The sequence below is a fragment of the Apodemus sylvaticus genome, chromosome 1, assembly GCF_947179515.1.
Source record: "Apodemus sylvaticus chromosome 1, mApoSyl1.1, whole genome shotgun sequence".
Classification (NCBI taxonomy): Eukaryota; Metazoa; Chordata; class Mammalia; order Rodentia; family Muridae; genus Apodemus; species Apodemus sylvaticus.
Window position 1 is genome coordinate 62,447,156 of NC_067472.1, and position 17,556 is coordinate 62,464,711.

Here is a 17,556-nt window from a genome sequence, read left to right on the forward strand (position 1 = left end):
GCTGTGACCTCTGAGATGTAGCCATTTTTTTTCTTACAGCCCCTTATCCTTCTACATGCTCAGAAGAATCTCCTCTTGCTGATATTCCATGTAATCTCTTCATAGGTTTGGAGAAAGCCTTCACTTTCCTCATGTCAACCTCTGGCTTAGTAAATCCCAGCCAAATGTTCTCAGAAGGCCTTAGTAGTAGCAGCTTGCAACGTTCAGACATGTTGCAGTGGACAACAGAGGGCAGCACTTGTCACATACTTCTAGTCACAGGGCCCAGAGTAGATCTAGAATCTTCACAAGGAAAAGACTGCCTCACTCTGATAAGTATCAAATGCCTTCTGTCATGAATCCCATATATGATTTGGGGTCATCCACAAGCATAATGAGAAATCCCACTTGTCCTTCTCTAATGAAATAGGAGATCTGTATTGTGCTGAGCTACCTCCATCATATATAAATTGCCATTAAAGTTTATCTTCCCCTACAGAAAGTCTCATTCTCCCTAAACATGCCTATCTCAACCAAGTAAGTGCCTTCAGGTGGAACTTGGACAACAAACAGAGAGGGAATAGTTATGCCTTAGCTTGGGCTGATACACTAAGTAAGATAAAAAGGTTAGCTGGAATGCAAAAGTGCAAAGGGTAGAGACTAGTGGGTTTCTGTGGAGTGTGCTTAAAAAAAAAAAAAAAAAAAAAAAAAGCCTTTACTCTACTCTCTGTTCTCCCTCAAAGCCAGGAACAAAGGTTTCAGAGTTCAAACAAGACTTCAGGCAGTACTTGTTATCTGAGCCCCATCTCAGCTGCTGTCCATGCCTTAAAGGGAGTTTGATTCTGTGCCTTAAACGGCGCTGCAGCTAAGCTAAAAAGGGGTGAGAACCCACCCAATCAACATCCCCAAAAGGGTGAACAAGTGTCACTATACATGCCATCTGCACTAGTATGCTTGGTGCTTGGCACCACTCATAGGGCAGGGGGCCAGGTCAGATGATTAATGACAGAGAAGAATTCTAAATTGAGTATCCATGAAATGTGAGACGACAAGATGGCGCTGTGCCACAAGGATACACCACACCCGGAAGACCTTAGAATGCAACTTCAATATTTATTTTGAATCCGGACCCTAATTTGCATAAGCCACGCCCCCTTTTTACCTGTGCCACGCCCACACATTCCAGGGTGTCAGGTGACTGCCAGGTGTCAATCTAGTGAAGCCCCACCCACTCCCCACCCCCCTGCACATAGTCCCTACCCCCTAGCTAACAGGAAGTGCTTCTAGCTTAATTCAAACCTACATAGACGCCTTCCTGTCTGTCGGGCAGGGGCCAAAGCCCCACCCACTAATGCCCCCATACCCTAGTGTGGGAAGGCGCCATAGTCAGCTGCCCCAGAAGTCTTTGCTGGCATATCATTTCCCAAATTTGGAGGGGGCTGGAAATGGGCGTGGAAGGGACGAGGTGAGGGATAAAACCGTAGGGTCATTTGAGCAGGTGCCTTACTCGGTGGTGGAGAGCAGAAGCCACTTCTAGGGGCTCTGTTATCATGCATGCTCTAAAGCTGCCTCTCACCGTCCCTTCAGACTCAGCCTCGGCCCCTTCCAGCCCTGCCGCTACATCGTCGCCCCGGCTGGAGGGTCTGGGCACCACAGCCAGAGCACCCCCTGCTTTGGAGGAGGCTGCTAATATTGACCCAGCCAGCGGATCATCGTCCGGGCAATTTAGGAAGAGAATCTTGGGCACCAGTGACTCCCCGGTCCTCTTTATCCACCGTCCGGGAACTTCAGGAACTTCGCAGCGACTAGAGTACAGGTAACTAATTGATTTTCCCTTGTTCATGCCTTTTGTGTATGAGTGAAAGCAGTTTAAATATTCTGGTGTGCGTAGATGGGCTGGGGACTTGGGGGAGTTAGGATCCTTCAGTTATTCTCTGAAGTGGGGAAGGTTGCCACTAAACTGGACAGTCCGAGTGACTTCAACTTCCGAGCGGACAAAGGGACAGCTGGGACTGGGACTTACAGGGCTGCACAAAGCTACAAGGAAAGTACAGTTTCCTTCACTAATCTACCATGCAAAGGGGAGGGGCAGCTCTCTTTCTCTTCCCAGCAGGAGTGCCCAGCTGTTTTTGCAAATGTGAAGTTTTTCTGTGTGAAAAATTTTCCCTTGGTGCATGCCCCCTCCCGTCTCCTCCCCCCTGCCTCCGCCCCACTCCCAGCTAAACTGTGCAGAGGGGCCAGAGATTCTGGAGCAGTGTGGGGTGTATATTATCATGTTATATATATATAAAACAAGCTTCCCTGTTTTTATATCCTGTACCTCTTAACTACCACCAGGATACTGGAGAAGAGGTAGAAGGTCCATGAACGGAGGATGTACCTTGCTATCCCCTTGCAGGGTTTAAGTACAAAAGCTGCTTTTCTCCTGGGTGTGCCTGTCTTTCTGCACCCTCCCTCCAGTGCTCCCTGTGCACAGGCAGGAATTGGAGCAGCAGCAGCAGCAGCAGCAGAGCTCCCAGGTGCACATTCATTTGTGCACAAAGCTTTTCTTCCCTGCAGCTGGGATCCTAGACTCCTTAATCCACCCCGTATAGTGTTTATGGGGAGAAGCCCCACCACCCCTTCCAGAGGTTGCCTTCCTAACCCAGAGCCATGTGCCCTTTGGGTTTTGCTCAAATCGGAGACATTCACATTTTCAGCTGTGACCCCTCAAAGAAAGCTTTTGTGTACAGCAGCAGCCTTACCCATGTATGGCAGGGCACCCCCCACCCCACCCCCAGCCAGGCAGGAGCCAGTTTGTCTTTCCCAAAGAAGGGTCTCCTGCCTCTCCCTCAACAGTTGTCAAACTTGGCAAAGTGACTTCACACCAACTGCTTTCTCCCTTCTACAGAGAAGGGGGTGGGGTGAGTAGGCAGCTGAAGAGACAGGGTAGGGGGAAGTGCTCCAGCTATGACAAGGTGACCCTTGGGCCTCTCCATCCAGCAGCAAGTGGGGGGTGGGGGCAAAGACTTGTTTTTGAGATAATCTCAAGGATTGTTGCTTCTCCTCCTCAGGGGCAGAATAGTTACCACTGTGCAAGAAGAGGAGGAAGAGGAGGAGGACTACGACGACTGCAGACCCCTAACCCAGGGTCCTGCATCTCCTCAGGCTAAACTTCTTGCCCAGCCAGAGCTGCAGAAGCCTGAGCCAAGGCCTGTGCCACCGAGGCCTGAGCCACCGAGGCCTGTGCCCCCAAGGCCTGAGCCCCCAAGGCCTGAGCCAAGGCCTGAGCCCCCAAGGCCTGAGCCAAGGCCTGAACCAAGGCCTGAGCCAAGGCCTGAGCCAAGGCCTGAGCCGAGGCCTGTGCCCCCGAAGCCTGAGCCGAGGCCTGTGCCCCCGAGGCCTGAGCCGAGGCCTGTGCCCCCGAGACCTGAGCCGAGGCCTGTGCCACCCAGGCCTGAGCGGAGGCCTGTGCCCCCGAGGCCTGAGCGGAGGCCTCTGCCCCCGAGGCCTGAGAGGAAACCTCTGCCCCCGAGGCCTGAGCCTAGGCCTCTGCCACCGAGACCTGAGCCAAGGCCTCTGCCGCCAACGCCTGAGCTGAAGCCTGAGCCTGAGCCTGAGCCTGAGCCTGAGCTGAAGCCTGAGGCGAAACCTGAGAAGAAACAGGCTAGAGCATCCCGAGAATCCAGCCCCGTACCCAAGTGGTGTGGCCTGTGGCCCAGGAGATCCCCACGCTCCCAGAACTGAATGAAACCTCCAAAACCTCCCACCAGCCCCAGTCCTTCCTCGAGGTAAGTGTCCTTCAAGCATACAGCAGAACAGAGGTATCTAGCATAGGAGCATCAGTGCTCCTGCAAATACAAGACACAGCCAAGTGCCTTGCAGCCAAGGGACCAGCCAAGGCTAGAAGTCTAGTCAGTCACAGTATCTGGGATTCAGGTGGGCTCCAGGTGCCTCTCCTTGGTAGCAAAGGGTGTAGGCCAAGCAGAAATGCAGCAGCAGTCTCTGTAAAATGTAGGTCCTTGAAGCTATGCTCCCAGGAGTCCAGGGTCAAAGGTAGCAAATGCTGGGGGTGGGGTGGGGAGGAGGTCAGACAGCTCCAGAGGGAAAGGCAGGGTTCCAGATGAGGAAAGAATCTGAGGAAAGGAAAAAAGAAAAACAAACTGTTAGCTAAAAAGAATCTAGAGGCGGAGGAAAGCTGGGTGTGAGGGGTCCTGTTCCCCCTTCCCCTGGCTATGCAGTTACAGCTGTGGTGCCCCTGCACCAGTAGCTTGACCTCTCTATGTCTATCCCCATTTATCAAAGTATGTGACAGTCTCAGGCTTCCTGGCTTAACTGTGAACAGCAAATGACATAATGACCAAAGAGACATTCTGAGACCCGTGAAGGGCCTTAGGAGAGCGCGCATCCTAATTCTATTGTGTTCTGAAGGCAATGGATTTCCTGTGTGTGAATGGGGTGGGAAGCAGCTAGAAAGGGCATGGGGCCAGAAGCACTGTGGACTCTGCGGAGGAAGCTCTGCTGTTTGGTGGCCCTGCAGTTCACTGGTCAGATACTGGGTGGGGATCAGGGAGGCAGAGGCAGTGTCTGGTGAAATACTGGAGATTGGGGGGCAGCATGTAGGTTTGTGTCATTGTGTCTAAGCCTCAAAGGGCACAGACTTCCCTGCAGGTGAATTCCACCTCGCTTCCAGGCTATCATGCCCATGCCAAAAAGAAGCCAAGAATCCTCTTTTAAATGCTGGTTCAGACACTAAAGCAATAACATAGCAGTATGGCCTCAGTCTATCCCTACCTAGCACACCAGCCCTCCCTGCTGCCCCCTCTCCAGTGCCCCCACAGCAACCCTTACTTACTTTTGGTGTGGAGTATGTCGATCCGTTTGGCAGTGTGATCCTCATGTTGGTGGCTCAGATAGTGACTTCTTCCCAGGCTTGCAGATTGACACAGAGCATTGCTTGGGTCTTCCTGGTTTGGAATCCCTATGTGGTGTCCAAGTCCGCAGCCCAGTTGAGCGTGTCCTCTGCAGCAGGCATCCGTCTAGCAAGGGCATGAGGGAAAAACATACTGGGGACCCTCGGAGAGAAGTTGGGTGTGTAAAAATGTTTGGCTTGTTCCAAAGGAGAGGGAGAGCAGTTAGCTCGGCAGCTAGGAAAAGTCACACGGGATAAGGAAGACCCCACTGCCTGAAGGGAGAGAGGGGAGACAGGCAGAAGCCCTGGCTAAGGGGGCTAGCCAGGCTTAGTGGGTAAGTCCGAATCTTAAAGGGTATTTAGTTTCTTCGGAATCTGAGCTTTTAAGCCCAGAAAGGAGACCTAGGCTGTCACGGTGGTAGGGGAGGGCAGGAACTGGGATCAGCACGGGGCTAAAGTCTAGTGGGTCCAAGCCCTATCTAGAAGAAACAATAGACTCCATGCATGCAGGATAGGTCCCTTTCTACCTTGCGTGGGAGGCAAGAATAAGGGAAAGGAGAGGGCCTTAGAGAAAGAATCCGTCCTAATCCTGGCTGGGGGGGGTAGGTGGTGTGCTTTTGAGCCCCAGGCTGACCCGGAACTGTACCAGCCTCCACCCTGCCCCTTGAGCCACACTTTGACTAAATAAGGTCAGGTGAAGGCTCTGTGGGCAGTCACATAGAGGAAGAAGAACACATGCATACCCCGTCCCCCACCCTACCCCCCCCCCCGACGCTGCATGCCCGGGTGGCTCTTCAGTGGGCACCTCAAGGTGACCTCAGCCATTTCCTACCTGGTAAAGTCCAGTAGTGCATCTCCGGGGTGTGATTCTGTGGCTTCTCCAGGGCACCTCTGAAGGGCAGAAAGCAGAGATTAGACGCTGAAACAGGCCACTGGTGTGATCGCTGCCCTCTCAGATGCCCTCTAGGGAAAGGAAAGCAGGACTCCAGAATCGGGACTCTGTTCCCAGAACCTTGCTCATCTCCGGTCTGTGCCCCTTCTTGGGGAAAGGTAGAGAACCCCTCTCAGCTGGCCCTTGGGAATCATCTTGCCATTTTTTTTCCCTAAAGGAGACCCTCAGCAGAGAGCTCTTAGCCTGCTCTAGCCTCACAAGGAATCGAGGTGTTCGCAGACACCTTTTAATGTTCCTTACTCCCAACAAATTTACAAGTTTCCCCCGGAATGAGGAAGATCACCATACCCCAGTCTTCCTTGCTGGAAGCTTCCTCAAATCTATAGGCACACACTCAGAGAAGCTGGAAAAGCCAGGGATAGAGGCTGGTGGCTGGGGGAAGGGGGGCAGCATGGGTGTGTGTGGGGGGAGACAGGCCAGATGTTCTTGGAATGGGACACGGGGGTGATTGATGCGGACTGGAATTTGAAAGGGGAACATTCCCCACGTGCTTCATGCTCCGGGTGGAAAATGGGTGGGGTGGGGGCTCTCTCAGTCCTGCCAAGATAATATGGAGCTGCCTCGCCCTGTCTAGGTCCCCACACCTGTCCACTAACTTTAACTCCTGCCTCCCCAGAGTGTCAGGCTTTGAGAATCCTCCCTGCATACCATCCTTTACTGGTGGTTTTAGCGACAAGCCGTGCTTACAGTCATGGCCCCAGGGTTTCCTCATTCTCCTGCTCTCCAGCTGCTCCCCTATCTAACACCCCACCCCCAACCCCCAGGTCCTGCTAGAATCATGGCTCTTCACCTCCAGCATTGCCCAACTTTGAGGGGGTGGCCTCGTTCCCAGCAAAAGTACGGTGAGCCTGTGTGTGGTGTATGGGTTTAATATTTGCCTTTAAGGAGCTGGACTTTCCCCAGCCAGGACTGGGAGGCTAGTGGCAGACATTTTCTGAGAAAACGGCATGAGGGTCCTAGCATCCGGCCAGGCCACCAACCACTGTGTCATTCTGCGACACTCTTCCCCCCACTTTCTCCTCTGCTCCCCTATTTTCTACCCACTTTCCATATTGCCCAAACAAAACTATTTCCTACATTGTTCATCGTTAGCGAGCAGACAAAGCGGGATAGGCGTGTGCTGAGCGCAGGAGCGGTCAGGGGTAGCCACTGGGGGTGCCCCGGGCCCCCAAACCGAGCTAGGGACGAGTCTGCCCCCGGCGGCCGCCGGGCCCCGACTTCGCCTAGGCTCGCGGCGCCTGAGCGCGTGGGGCGCAGGGGCGGCGGGGAGCCGAGCGGGGTGCCGGAGCCCATTGAGCCTCGGGGAGCAGCGCGCTGCTATTCGACGTTCCCCCTCCCTCTCTGACGCTCGTCTCGCTCGGCCTCCGCTACCCAAACCCTCTCGTTGGCTAGAAGGCGAAAGAACGAAAAATGCAGCTGGCTCGGGCGCACGCTCCGTGGCGTCGGTGCTCCCAGTCTGCCTCGCCTGTGCCCCTTTCCCGCGCCCGCGTTCCCCCGTGAGGGCGCCCCTGCTCCTTGTGAGTTCCTTGGCACCGCGGATCCTGGCGCCCCGTCCTTCCCGGCCCGGGAGCTCAGTTTCTCAAAGACTGCTCTAGTTCTCTGTGGTCCCCCCACAACCCGAGGAAGTTGCCGGTTTTTCTACACCTCAGGCGTTAGTTTCATTGGGAGCCTTGAAATTTTTTAGCATTGCTTTTCAGGGGCCCTCCAAAATCAGTCCGCATTTGTCACAGGGGAAACGTTTTGTTGTTGTTGTTGTTTGTTCTAGTTTTGTTTTGTTTTTTGATAGTTGATTTCCAAATATGTTAAAGGGTAGGAATTCTGCCTCTGCTGACTCCTCAAAATTAGATTATTTTGGCTTGGGCCCCCAAGTTTGCTTCTGGCTCCTAACAACTTTAAATGTAAGCTCCTATAGATAAATATAAAAACATCATTCTCAGTTCCCTAAAACTTAAAGTAAACCGGTGTCCTTAGTCCTTTTGATAAAATGTTCTTACTTGGGAGAGTGGACATTTTACCAGCATTTAGGCCCTGTCTCCAGGGGATGAGGTAGCAGGGTCTTTTCCCCGTGTCCCTATCATTTTATATCTGCAATAATGTTCCTGATGACTCTCTTTCCCCCGCCACCAGTTTTATTAATGTGGAACACTAGATTCTGTTGTCTATTGCCCCAACCATGAATTTTATAAGTTGAATCCCACCCAGACCGCTTTAACAATTTTCCTGGAACCTTCAAAGTCCCAACCTTTTTTTCTATGTCCTCCCCTAAATGTAGGCACCTCAAATAGCGTACACTCTCATTTCTCTGATTCCAGAAAATCGAGGGAGTGCATTCACCAATCACATCCAAAATTCACTTAACAAGAACTCCCCCCAAAAAAATTCCACGCATACACACTGGTCGCAGGGCTTTGGGGGTTCCTAGCTCTCCTGAGAGCGTTCTGGCCACGGTTTGGGTTCTTTAAAATATAAACGCTCTCACTAAAGTCCCCAAAGCAGGCTGACCTAAGGCATGAAATTCCATGGGGCTGAGGACTTGCCATGCTCTCCCAAGCCATATATGACTGTTCCATGTCTCTCTGGGTCACAGAAGGCACAAAATTAACGCTTGGCCTTTTTCTTTATACTAGAGTGTTGAATGTCCCCAATCTTTGAACACTGAGCTTTTTTTTTTTTCTGCACCAAATATTAAAAGAGTCCCTGTGTCCCTTTAACTTACCAATTTAAAAAAAAAAAAAAGTTTTAACTCAAACACCAATTGCAAAATCCATTACCATCCTGTGTCCTTTTCATCCTGTGTTGGTTCATACCTAGTGTCCTCAAACATTAGGCAATATTTTCCAGGCCCCTAAAACACACTTAGTGTTAGCCTTGGGTCACAAAAAAGTTCTGGTTTCTCCCACTGCAATATCAGCTATACACCCACTCAGCCTAAATTTCACCCCCCCCACACACACACACACCACCCCATCCTGCAGATTGCAGTCTCTGCATATTGCAAATTTGGGGGATTTGTTCCCAGGCCCTGTGATTTGGGAACTCATAATCTCTATTCCTTGTAATGTAGAGATTGGCCCTGAAGTGCCCCAAGGACCAGGAAACTTTAGATTCAGAAATTATTTTTTGGGGGCTCCCAAATTCAAGTACAGAGAGAGAGAGAGAGAGAGAGAGAGAGAGAGAGAGAGAGAGAGAGAGAGAGAGAGAGATTTTTTTCTTCCAAAGAGGTGGGTTTTTATTAAACTTTAATGAACTTTGTTGAATTTATGACTTCTACTGGAGTCTTCCTATATTTGGATAATGTTTTATGGTCCCCAAAGCACTCTGAAAAAAGTCCCAGATCCCCCAAATCCTAGGTTTTAAAGGTCTGTGTCTTACAAATTTCTTAATTTCTTAGCTTCTAATTCTATTCCATACAATTTAGATTTCAACATCCATTGGGTAATTTTTATTGATCCACAAAACAAAGAGTATGTTTCTCCAAGAACAAACATTGTCCAGGAAAACATACAAACTCCCCCTTGTTCAACAAAAAGATCAATAGGAATCTGTTTAAGAAATTAAAATATTAAAAGACATTGATTTTTCTAGCTTTCTCAAATGGTCTGCTTGCACCCCTAATTCCCCCACATTTAAGACAGCATTTCCCCATTCTCTAGAGGACGTCTCTGAAGCCACAGAAATTAGAGGTGATTTTCCCGGGTGCTGTAGGGCCCACTGGCTTCAGGGTGAACCCTACTCTCCACTCCCACCCCCCCAAAGAATTGACCTGAATTCCCTAAAATTCATCTGTTGCTTTTCATCTCCCATTTTTAAGCAATTAAAATTAGGCTCCCCCAAATTGGGAATTTTCTTAAACTCAACAGCAACAACAAACCACCTAACTTCTAGAAATTAGTCTAGGATTTTGTGGGTTCCCCAAGCTTGCTAACCAAATTGTTGGGTTCCCCTCCTTAGGCCTGGATCAAGATGCTCCCCATTTTTGCATAGAATAATTTTCCTCATTCCCCAACTTGGATTCTAATTTTTCTGGAATCTCAAATTTAGTCATTCGCCACAGTTTTCCCATTTATGGAGTCTCCTTCGAGTCTCCCTACTTTGGGCCGCTCATTCCCAGGGCCGCAAATCAGACACGGGTCTGATTTGGGATCCCCGAAATTTGATCATTGTTTCCGCTGGCCACTTTCGGCAGCTTCCCGTCCTGCGCATAACATTGGTATCGGCCTCTTTACTTCTCCTACGGTGTCCCAGCGGCAGCACAGATTTTGGAAAAGTGTGTGTGCCCCAAACACGCACCGGACACTGCGCGGCGGCCAGGACGTGGGCAGTGCTGCTCCCGCGTCCAGGAAAACGACTGGGCATTGCCCCCAGTTTCCCCCAAATTTGGGCATTGTCCCCGGGTCTTCCAACGGACTGGGCGTTGCCCCGGGACACTGGGGACTGCCTTTGGGGTCTCGCTCACCTTCAGCAGCGTCCACTGCAGCAGCTCCCACTTCAGCCGCTCTCCCGCCCTTCTCCGCCGATTATCCTGCGCCAGCGGACCCGACCTTCGGCCTTGCGGTGAGCTCCCCGTGGCGCGCTCCCTCGTGCTCCAGCTCTTCCGCTGCAGGGCACCAGCTACCTCGCAGTTTGTCCACAAGGCTGCTGCGGAGTAGCGCGGGAGCAGGCTGCTGGCTTCTCCCTCGGCGGCCGCACTCCTTTGGGCTGGTTGCTCCGAAACACGCGCCACTTTGTATGCACTCTGCAAACAACGCGGTGGTAGGGAAAGCCCCTGGGCGTCCAGGAAGCGGGAAGGGCAGAGCGCTCGGGCGGCTCGGAGCCTCCGACCCTACAGGTCGTGGGCTTGGGGAAGCGAGAGTAGAGCGCGGGCGCGGTGATTGATGGTCTGGCGGGGCGGTTAGCCCCGGGTGCAGGGGTGCAGGGGTTTCCACCAGTAGTGGCCCCTTAGAGGCCTAGAGGTGCGGAGGTCGGGAGAGGGAAAGAAGGTGCACGGGTTTTAGGAGTGCTTTTGACTTGGTAAAAGTCACAATGGCTTCTTTTATCTGAAACCACCCGGAGAGAGAGTTTCCTAATAACCCCAAATTATCGCGTTGGCCCCTGGGGCCGAACCTGCGACTAAGCAAAGTCAAAGTGCTGAGGACAGGGAACTGTTATCTGGACATTCTGGGTGGGTCTCAAAGGCGCGCCGCTTAGAAGCAATTCAGTGAGCTTTACAGGTCTGGTTTGAGCTAGTTTCCCGCCCTGCTTCTTTTTCTGAGGAAGGGCGCAGACATTGCGCGGGGCACCACGAGGGGCCCAGATCTGGCATGGCCAAGCCAGCCTTCCCTCCATGGTGCACCTGGTGCCCCCCCCCAACCCCCAGGCTACTAGGAGATCCCGCGCAAAGCACGCGGTTAGGGGCGCTTAGAATCTGGCTGCTATTCGAGGTACCTCGCAGCCCTTCCTGTCTGCTCAGGCAGGTGGAGGCTGAGCGCTCTGCCCGAGCTGATCCAGGGGACTGTCCCCTGCTTGGCAGGTAGGTCCCTGTGAAGACTCTCAACCCAGCTACCTGCGCCTTAACTCTGTCTACCGGGATGCTCCAACCTTGTAACCCTCTAACTGGGCTCAGGTCCCCTCACTATCACTGAGGCCCAGGGTGCCACGCACGTTGGTTGTACCACGCGCCCATGTTGCACAAGCACAGGGCACCCCGGAAACATGACATGGGGCCTAGATTTTTTGGGATGGACACCCAGGATTTAGTGGGCCTGCTGGGGCGCACAGCCCCCCCCATCTTTGCTACCAGGCACCCCACTCCCCCCCCACCGGCAATCCCCGTGCCCAGGGCCCCCGACCCGCATTCCCCCCGTGGGTCGAGTTGCGGGGGCGGTCCCGGGGCGGGGCGAGGGCCCTGTGGACGCCCATTGGCGCGGGCGTAAGGCCAGCGGGGCCCGAGCGGGCGCCGAGCTGCGGGGTGGCGCGGCTATAAGAACCGGGCGTTGGCGCCCGGAGTTCGCCTGCTCTCCGGCGGAGCTGCGTGAGGCCAGGCCGGCCCCCGGCCCCCCCTTCCGGCCGCCCCCCGCCTCCTGGCCCACGCCCGCCCGCGCTCGGCCCGCCAGCGCCTCCATCCGGGCTGGCGGCCCCGCGTCGACGCCGTCCGCCACCTCGTTGCTGCTAACTCCTGTGCAGGGCGCCGTCGGCGGGGCCGCGCTCCGTCGGGCCTGCGGATCTCCCCACCGCCTCCTCCTCTATCTACCTCAACACCCCATTCCTGCTTCGCCTGAGGAGGCGGTCCCCACCGCAGGCAGTCCGGCTTGCAGGTCGCCGGCGTTGTCATCCCCCGCGCTCCCCCTCCCAGCCCTCCCCGGCGCGCAGCCCGGCTGCTCCCCTCTTTTTCGCTGCAGTCCCGAGCAGCCGAGGCGCCGCCACGCCAGTCCCCCCCACAAGAAGCCCGGGTTTACGACGGCTGAGGGCTCCGTCGGCCCTAACCGAGCTGGGTGCCCGTGGCCGGGGTGACGCCTCCATTCCTCCCCCCTCAACACCGCCCTCGTTCCTTCGAAGTTGCATCCTCTCCTCTGCTTAGAGTGCGCCCCCCCTTGCGCACTCGCTTACCCGCCACCTTTCCTAGGCTCCCCTCCTGCCCCCTCCCCGCTCCTAGCCTCAGACTCCCTCCCCCCTCACGTCCGCCCTCTGCCTTCGCCTAACCAAGTGGATTAATTATACGCTTTCTGTTTCTCTCCGTGCTGTCCTCTCCCGCTGTGAGCCTACCCGCCTCTCGCTGTCCTCTCTCCCTCTCCTCCCTCTCTGTGGTCCCCCCCTTTCACGTTCACTCTGTCTCTCTCACTATCTCTGCCCCCCAACTATCCTTGATACAACAGCTGACCTCATTTCCCGACACCTTTTCCCCCCCGAAAGTACAATATCTGGCCCGCCCCAGCCCTAAGATCCCCTAAAGAAGCAGAAGAGACGCCCCCATCCCCACCACAAAAGCCATCTCCCCGTTCTGACCCGTCGCATATTCGGCCTCTGCGACTCGGTCAGAGCGGCGCTGGCAGAGGAGTGCCCGGCAGAAGGGCCTTCGCCCACTGTTCGGTTTGCATACCTGCAGCAGGGAGATGGGCGGCAGCGTCGCCGGCTTCCAGGTAAGGGCTCTCAGGGGCCCTGGGGGTGGGGGTGCGCAGGGCTGGGCTTGGGCATGGCGTGACTGGTGTGGTGGGTGGGGGGCTGGGGGCTCGTTCCCTAAGCAAACTCTTGTTCCCCTTGCGCCATGGAGTGGGGGAAGGGGCGGTGGTATGGGGACTGTTGGGGAGGGGGTGCATAAGTTGAACTCACAGGAGACTTCCTGGTGCTTTGCTGTGTGTTGGGAAAGGGGGGAATGAACTGCTTAAAACGTAAGATTCGTGTTGTGCAGGCCCTGTACCCCCTCCCCCGTGCTGGGTAATGAGGAGGGGGGCAGAGTCTCCAAAGCCCACCCTGGTATGTTGACTTTGTGCCAATGAGACAGGAAGGAAAATGGGTGGGCGGGGCCAGGAGCCCCCCCCAAAATTGGCAAAAGAGGCCAGACCCCCACAGTTTACTGTTCCCCCCACCCCCCACACACCCCAACTCTGTCCCCAACATTCCCAACCTGGAATGTTGGGGGGGGGAGTGGGGACAGTTTCGGGCTCAGAAGGGCAGAAATGTTACAGTTCAAAGAGGAATAACTGCCCCCGCTTTTTTACTGGGTGGAACTTTCCATAGGAGGGTGTGGGAAGGAGCCCCCCCCCGCCCCCATTGGTCTGTGCAGAAAGGGCTGGGGGCGCACGATGAGGCCCCCCTCCCATTGGTGGTGGTTTTCTAAGGCTAGCTCTTGGGGGTGCAGGAGAAAAGGGACTGGCTGGAAGGAGGGAGGGGGCGGGTGCAAAGGGGGTGGGGGGGAGTGGTCATCAGGGAGGGGGTGGGGGGTAGGGTGGAGCCGGGACTGGGAGGAGCCGACTCAGACATAAAAAGCGGAGGCACTGACCAGTTCTCAAACTGGACATTAGCTTCTCCTGTGAGAACCTTCCAGCCTTTTCCTGTCTTCATCCTCTTCCAGCCCCAGCGGCCTCTTATCCAACTTCAGGTAACCAGGGCCGTGGAGCCAGGACCCTGCTGCCACCCCACCTCTGGCCAGCCCAGTTGGGTGGTCAGGGTACCGGGTAGCCTGGGGCTTCTACCCTTGCAGCCTGGCCTGCTACCTCTCCCAAGCCTTCGTCCTCCCTCGGCCTCTGCCCTGTGCTCCCACTCGATCCAGGCTTCCTCACCTGCCCCGTCCCCTACTTTTCCTTCCCCTCTGCCTCCCCACGCCAACAAATTCGGGCCCTCACCTATCCCTTACCTCCTGGTCAGTCTCCTGCTTGCGTCTCCTGGACACCTGGGCGGGACCAGCCAGCGTGATCTGGCTTTGGGAAGGGACTTGGAGGTCAGCTCCCCATCTGCCTGTCTCCCCCGCCCTGCCCCAGGACTAACTGCGGTAGCTATAGCCTGCTGGTCGCAAGTGATGGAGCAGAATCTGGGGCTGAGGTCTGGGGGGGCTCTACTTGACTGCAGGGACAAGGGTGGCTTACTGTGGGTCACCGTGGCCTCCCACAACTGAAAAAGCTAGCTAACCATTGTCTCCACTTGTAGCCACACAGCCTGTGGAGGGGGTGTGTCCCTCCAAAACTGGGTGCCCTGGGTAAATTTAGTTCTTATCAAAAAGATCATCCTACGGGCCATAAAGGGACTCTCTAGGGTCGCTGACTCTGGATGGTAAGGGGCAGAGGCCTGGTATGGGACTTCAGGCTCTTTTCCAAGCTCAGAGTACTCAGGAAAGTCTATAGTTGGAGGACTGGGTGATCCTGGAGAGCAAGGCTCACAGGAGTGCTGGCAGGCCCATTGCGCTAACCATTGGATTCTTGACCTGGGCCCTCTCACCAAAGCCTGGGAGGTGGGGTGGACGGGCGGGGCTGGCTCTGCTGCTTAGGAAGGGGTGGCCAGCTAGGGGGCGGGGTGGTTGAAGACTGGTCCCTTTGGATGCACATGCTCCACGGTGGGTGGGGTGGAGCTATCTGCCATCTTGGCCAGTGCTTGGAGGCCAGAGTAGGAGTGGCAACGGTGATGTGCACTTGGGCTGGCCCCACCCCCATGATGTCATAGCATGGAAACCAGGTCCAGTGTCCAGCTCTGGCCCCTGCTGCTGTGGGTGTGGTTAAGCCGTAACTGCGCCCATGAATGGGTGGTCCTCAAGGGTTTCTTACAGTTCAAAGCCACCACGGGGTGCCTTCCTGGGGTCCATTGAATTTCTCCACACTCAAAGCGGTTTTTGACCTCGGTGATTCAAGTTCTCCTGTTTTCACAGGTTAAATAAAATAATGACGGCCGTCTTTCAAATTCCAATTACATTTTTAATTAAGAGATGATAGGTGTCTTTGGTGGTGGGGAGAAGCCAGCCTCTTGGGATTAGGGGCGTGGCTTAGGGCCTCTAACTCAAAGCCTGCATTTCTTTTTCCAGGTACCAATGGGGATCCCAGTGGGGAAGTCGATGTTGGTGCTTCTCATCTCTTTGGCCTTCGCCTTGTGCTGCATCGCTGCTTACGGCCCCAGGGAGACTCTATGCGGAGGGGAGCTTGTTGACACGCTTCAGTTTGTCTGTGCGGACCGCGGCTTCTACTTCAGTAAGCAACTCCAGAGAGATGGGGGAGGGGAGCAAGCCTCCCTGGGTGGGGGGACAGTTAGTCCGCACTGGTTTAAAGTTAATAAAAGCAAAACCAACTGTGGTTGCCACGTCTCAGCCAGGTTGAGAGTGTACATGTAGTTTGGGGGTACAAGGGGAGAGCTGGACCTTGGCCATTCACATTCAGGGGTTCCCAGACCTACAACATGGGGCGCTTACCTGCTTTCATGCTTCTCTTGACTTCCCAGTTGGGGGAGGGGCTGGGCATGGGCTCACTGCTCACAGAAGACGGTGATGGGGACACATGGGTGGGGCATGCCTGGGAGGGGCAGGGGCACCGGAATGGATGACTGTCCTTGCTGGCATGGGCCACTCTTATCTTCCTCGCCTCGTCCTGGACACGCAGCCTCCTCCTCTTCACTTCTGCCTACCTGCCTGTGAACTGCTCTGAGTACTCAAACCTCTGGAAACTACTCCTGCTCCTGGGTACTGCAGGACCAGTCCTTGATCAGGAGCCACTCCTGCACGGAGGGGCTTCACAGATAGGAGGGCCCCAAGCCCACCCTCGGACCGTGGGGGAGAGGGGGAAGACGGGAGAAGAGAAGGGAGTGGTTTTTGGGTGCCTCACTCCTCCCCTCCCGTCTTGTTCTCTCCTGCCCTATCTTCCCTTCCTGTCACAGTTCAGCGGTGGGGGTGGGGGTGGGCCCCTCAGGCCGGGCCTTCAAGTCCAGGGACCACACCTGTGTCCACCATGGCCCCCTTGAGGGGCTCACCCCCCTCCTCCCTGTTTTCTAAACCACTCCAGTGTGGCCTCTGGTCTCCATGGAGTCTGTGGGACAGAGAGACTGTGCTGTGTCAGTTGCCAGGCAGGAGGCACCAGATGCCAGGGGCTGGTCCTGCAGCATGCGCCTTTATTTTTCCTTTCTGGGCATCTTGGCCTGTCTGGCTCACACTTCTACCCACATCCCTGCAGGGTGACCTAGTGTCCAGCCAGGGCCTAGTGGAAGGGGAGGGAGGGGTAGTTCTTTCCTTCTTCAGCCTTCCCTGGGTGGGGGGGGGCGGGCGCTGAGGAGGCCACTCCAATGGGTGCTGACTCCAGTGGACACTAACTGAAGTTGTCTGCCCTGTGGAACTTCCAGGCAGGCCTTCAAGCCGTGCCAACCGTCGCAGCCGTGGCATCGTGGAAGAGTGCTGCTTCCGCGGATGTGACCTGCGCCTCCTGGAGACATACTGTGCCACCCCCGCCAAGTCCGAGAGGGACGTGTCTACCTTTAAGGCCGTACTTCCGGTAAGTAGCTGGGTGGGGTTGAAGGAATTGTGGGGTGAGACAAAAAGACCACTCGCTTCTTGATTTGGGGTACCACGAAGCACCTCCCACACACACACACATTTTACTGTTGGCCTCTGCCCATTAACATAGATATTTCTGGGAAGTTGCCATGAGATGGTGTGACTCTAGTGAATGTGGTAGGTAGTATGTGACACCTGGATGGGAGCTCAAACTAACATGATACCCTGAAACCTGCTGACTAGCACCTCCTCTTCAGGACGACTTCCCCAGATACCCCGTGGGCAAGTTCTTCCATTATGATACCTGGAGACAGTCCGCCGGACGCCTGCGTAGAGGCCTGCCTGCCCTCCTGCGAGCCCGTCGGGGTCGCATGCTTGCCAGAGAGCTCCAAGCGTTCAAAGAGGCCAATCGTCATCGTCCCCTGATCGTGTTACCACCCATAGACCCCGCCCACGGGGGAGCCTCTTCGGAGATGTCCAGCAACCATCAGTGAACCAAATTATGTGGTAATTCTGCAATGTAGTACCATCAATCTGTGACCTCCTCTTGAGCAGGGACAGTTCCATCAGTCCCACACTAAAGTCTCTCTGCTTCCCTTCCCTCCCCAGGTTTCTCCCTACCCACCCCCATGCCCCGCCTCCCCACATCAGGCTGCACCCCTTCCCCACACCATCGGGCAAGGGGATCTCAGCAACTCTTCAAAAACAAATTTGATTGGCTCTTAACAACCCAATTGACACCCCCCAAATTGTATTTGTACATTAAAAAAAAATTTAAAAAAATACAGTCCCTTTAAA

The 17,556-nt window shown here is 54.9% G+C and overlaps 1 protein-coding gene across 1 annotated transcript; it reads left to right on the forward strand.

Moving 5' to 3' along the window:
• The first annotated feature begins 12,910 nt into the window (after nucleotides 1–12,910).
• On the forward strand, nucleotides 12,911–17,351 carry Igf2 (insulin like growth factor 2). The gene is made up of 4 exons (XM_052173645.1): nucleotides 12,911–12,937; nucleotides 15,307–15,469; nucleotides 16,608–16,756; nucleotides 17,016–17,351. The coding sequence occupies exons 1-4, from the start codon at nucleotides 12,911–12,913 to the stop codon at nucleotides 17,250–17,252; spliced, it is 576 nt and encodes a 191-aa protein (XP_052029605.1). The 3' UTR covers nucleotides 17,253–17,351.
• The last annotated feature ends 205 nt before the right edge of the window (nucleotides 17,352–17,556 follow it).

Excerpts from the sequence above, each read along its gene's own strand:
- Igf2 (XM_052173645.1), top strand. The coding sequence starts at position 12,911 with ATGGGCGGCAGCGTCGCCGGCTTCCAG. Across the intron at positions 12,938-15,306 it reads GCAGCGTCGCCGGCTTCCAG|GTACCAATGGGGATCCCAGT; the intron begins GTAAGGGCTCTC and ends TTCTTTTTCCAG. Across the intron at positions 16,757-17,015 it reads CCTTTAAGGCCGTACTTCCG|GACGACTTCCCCAGATACCC; the intron begins GTAAGTAGCTGG and ends CCTCCTCTTCAG.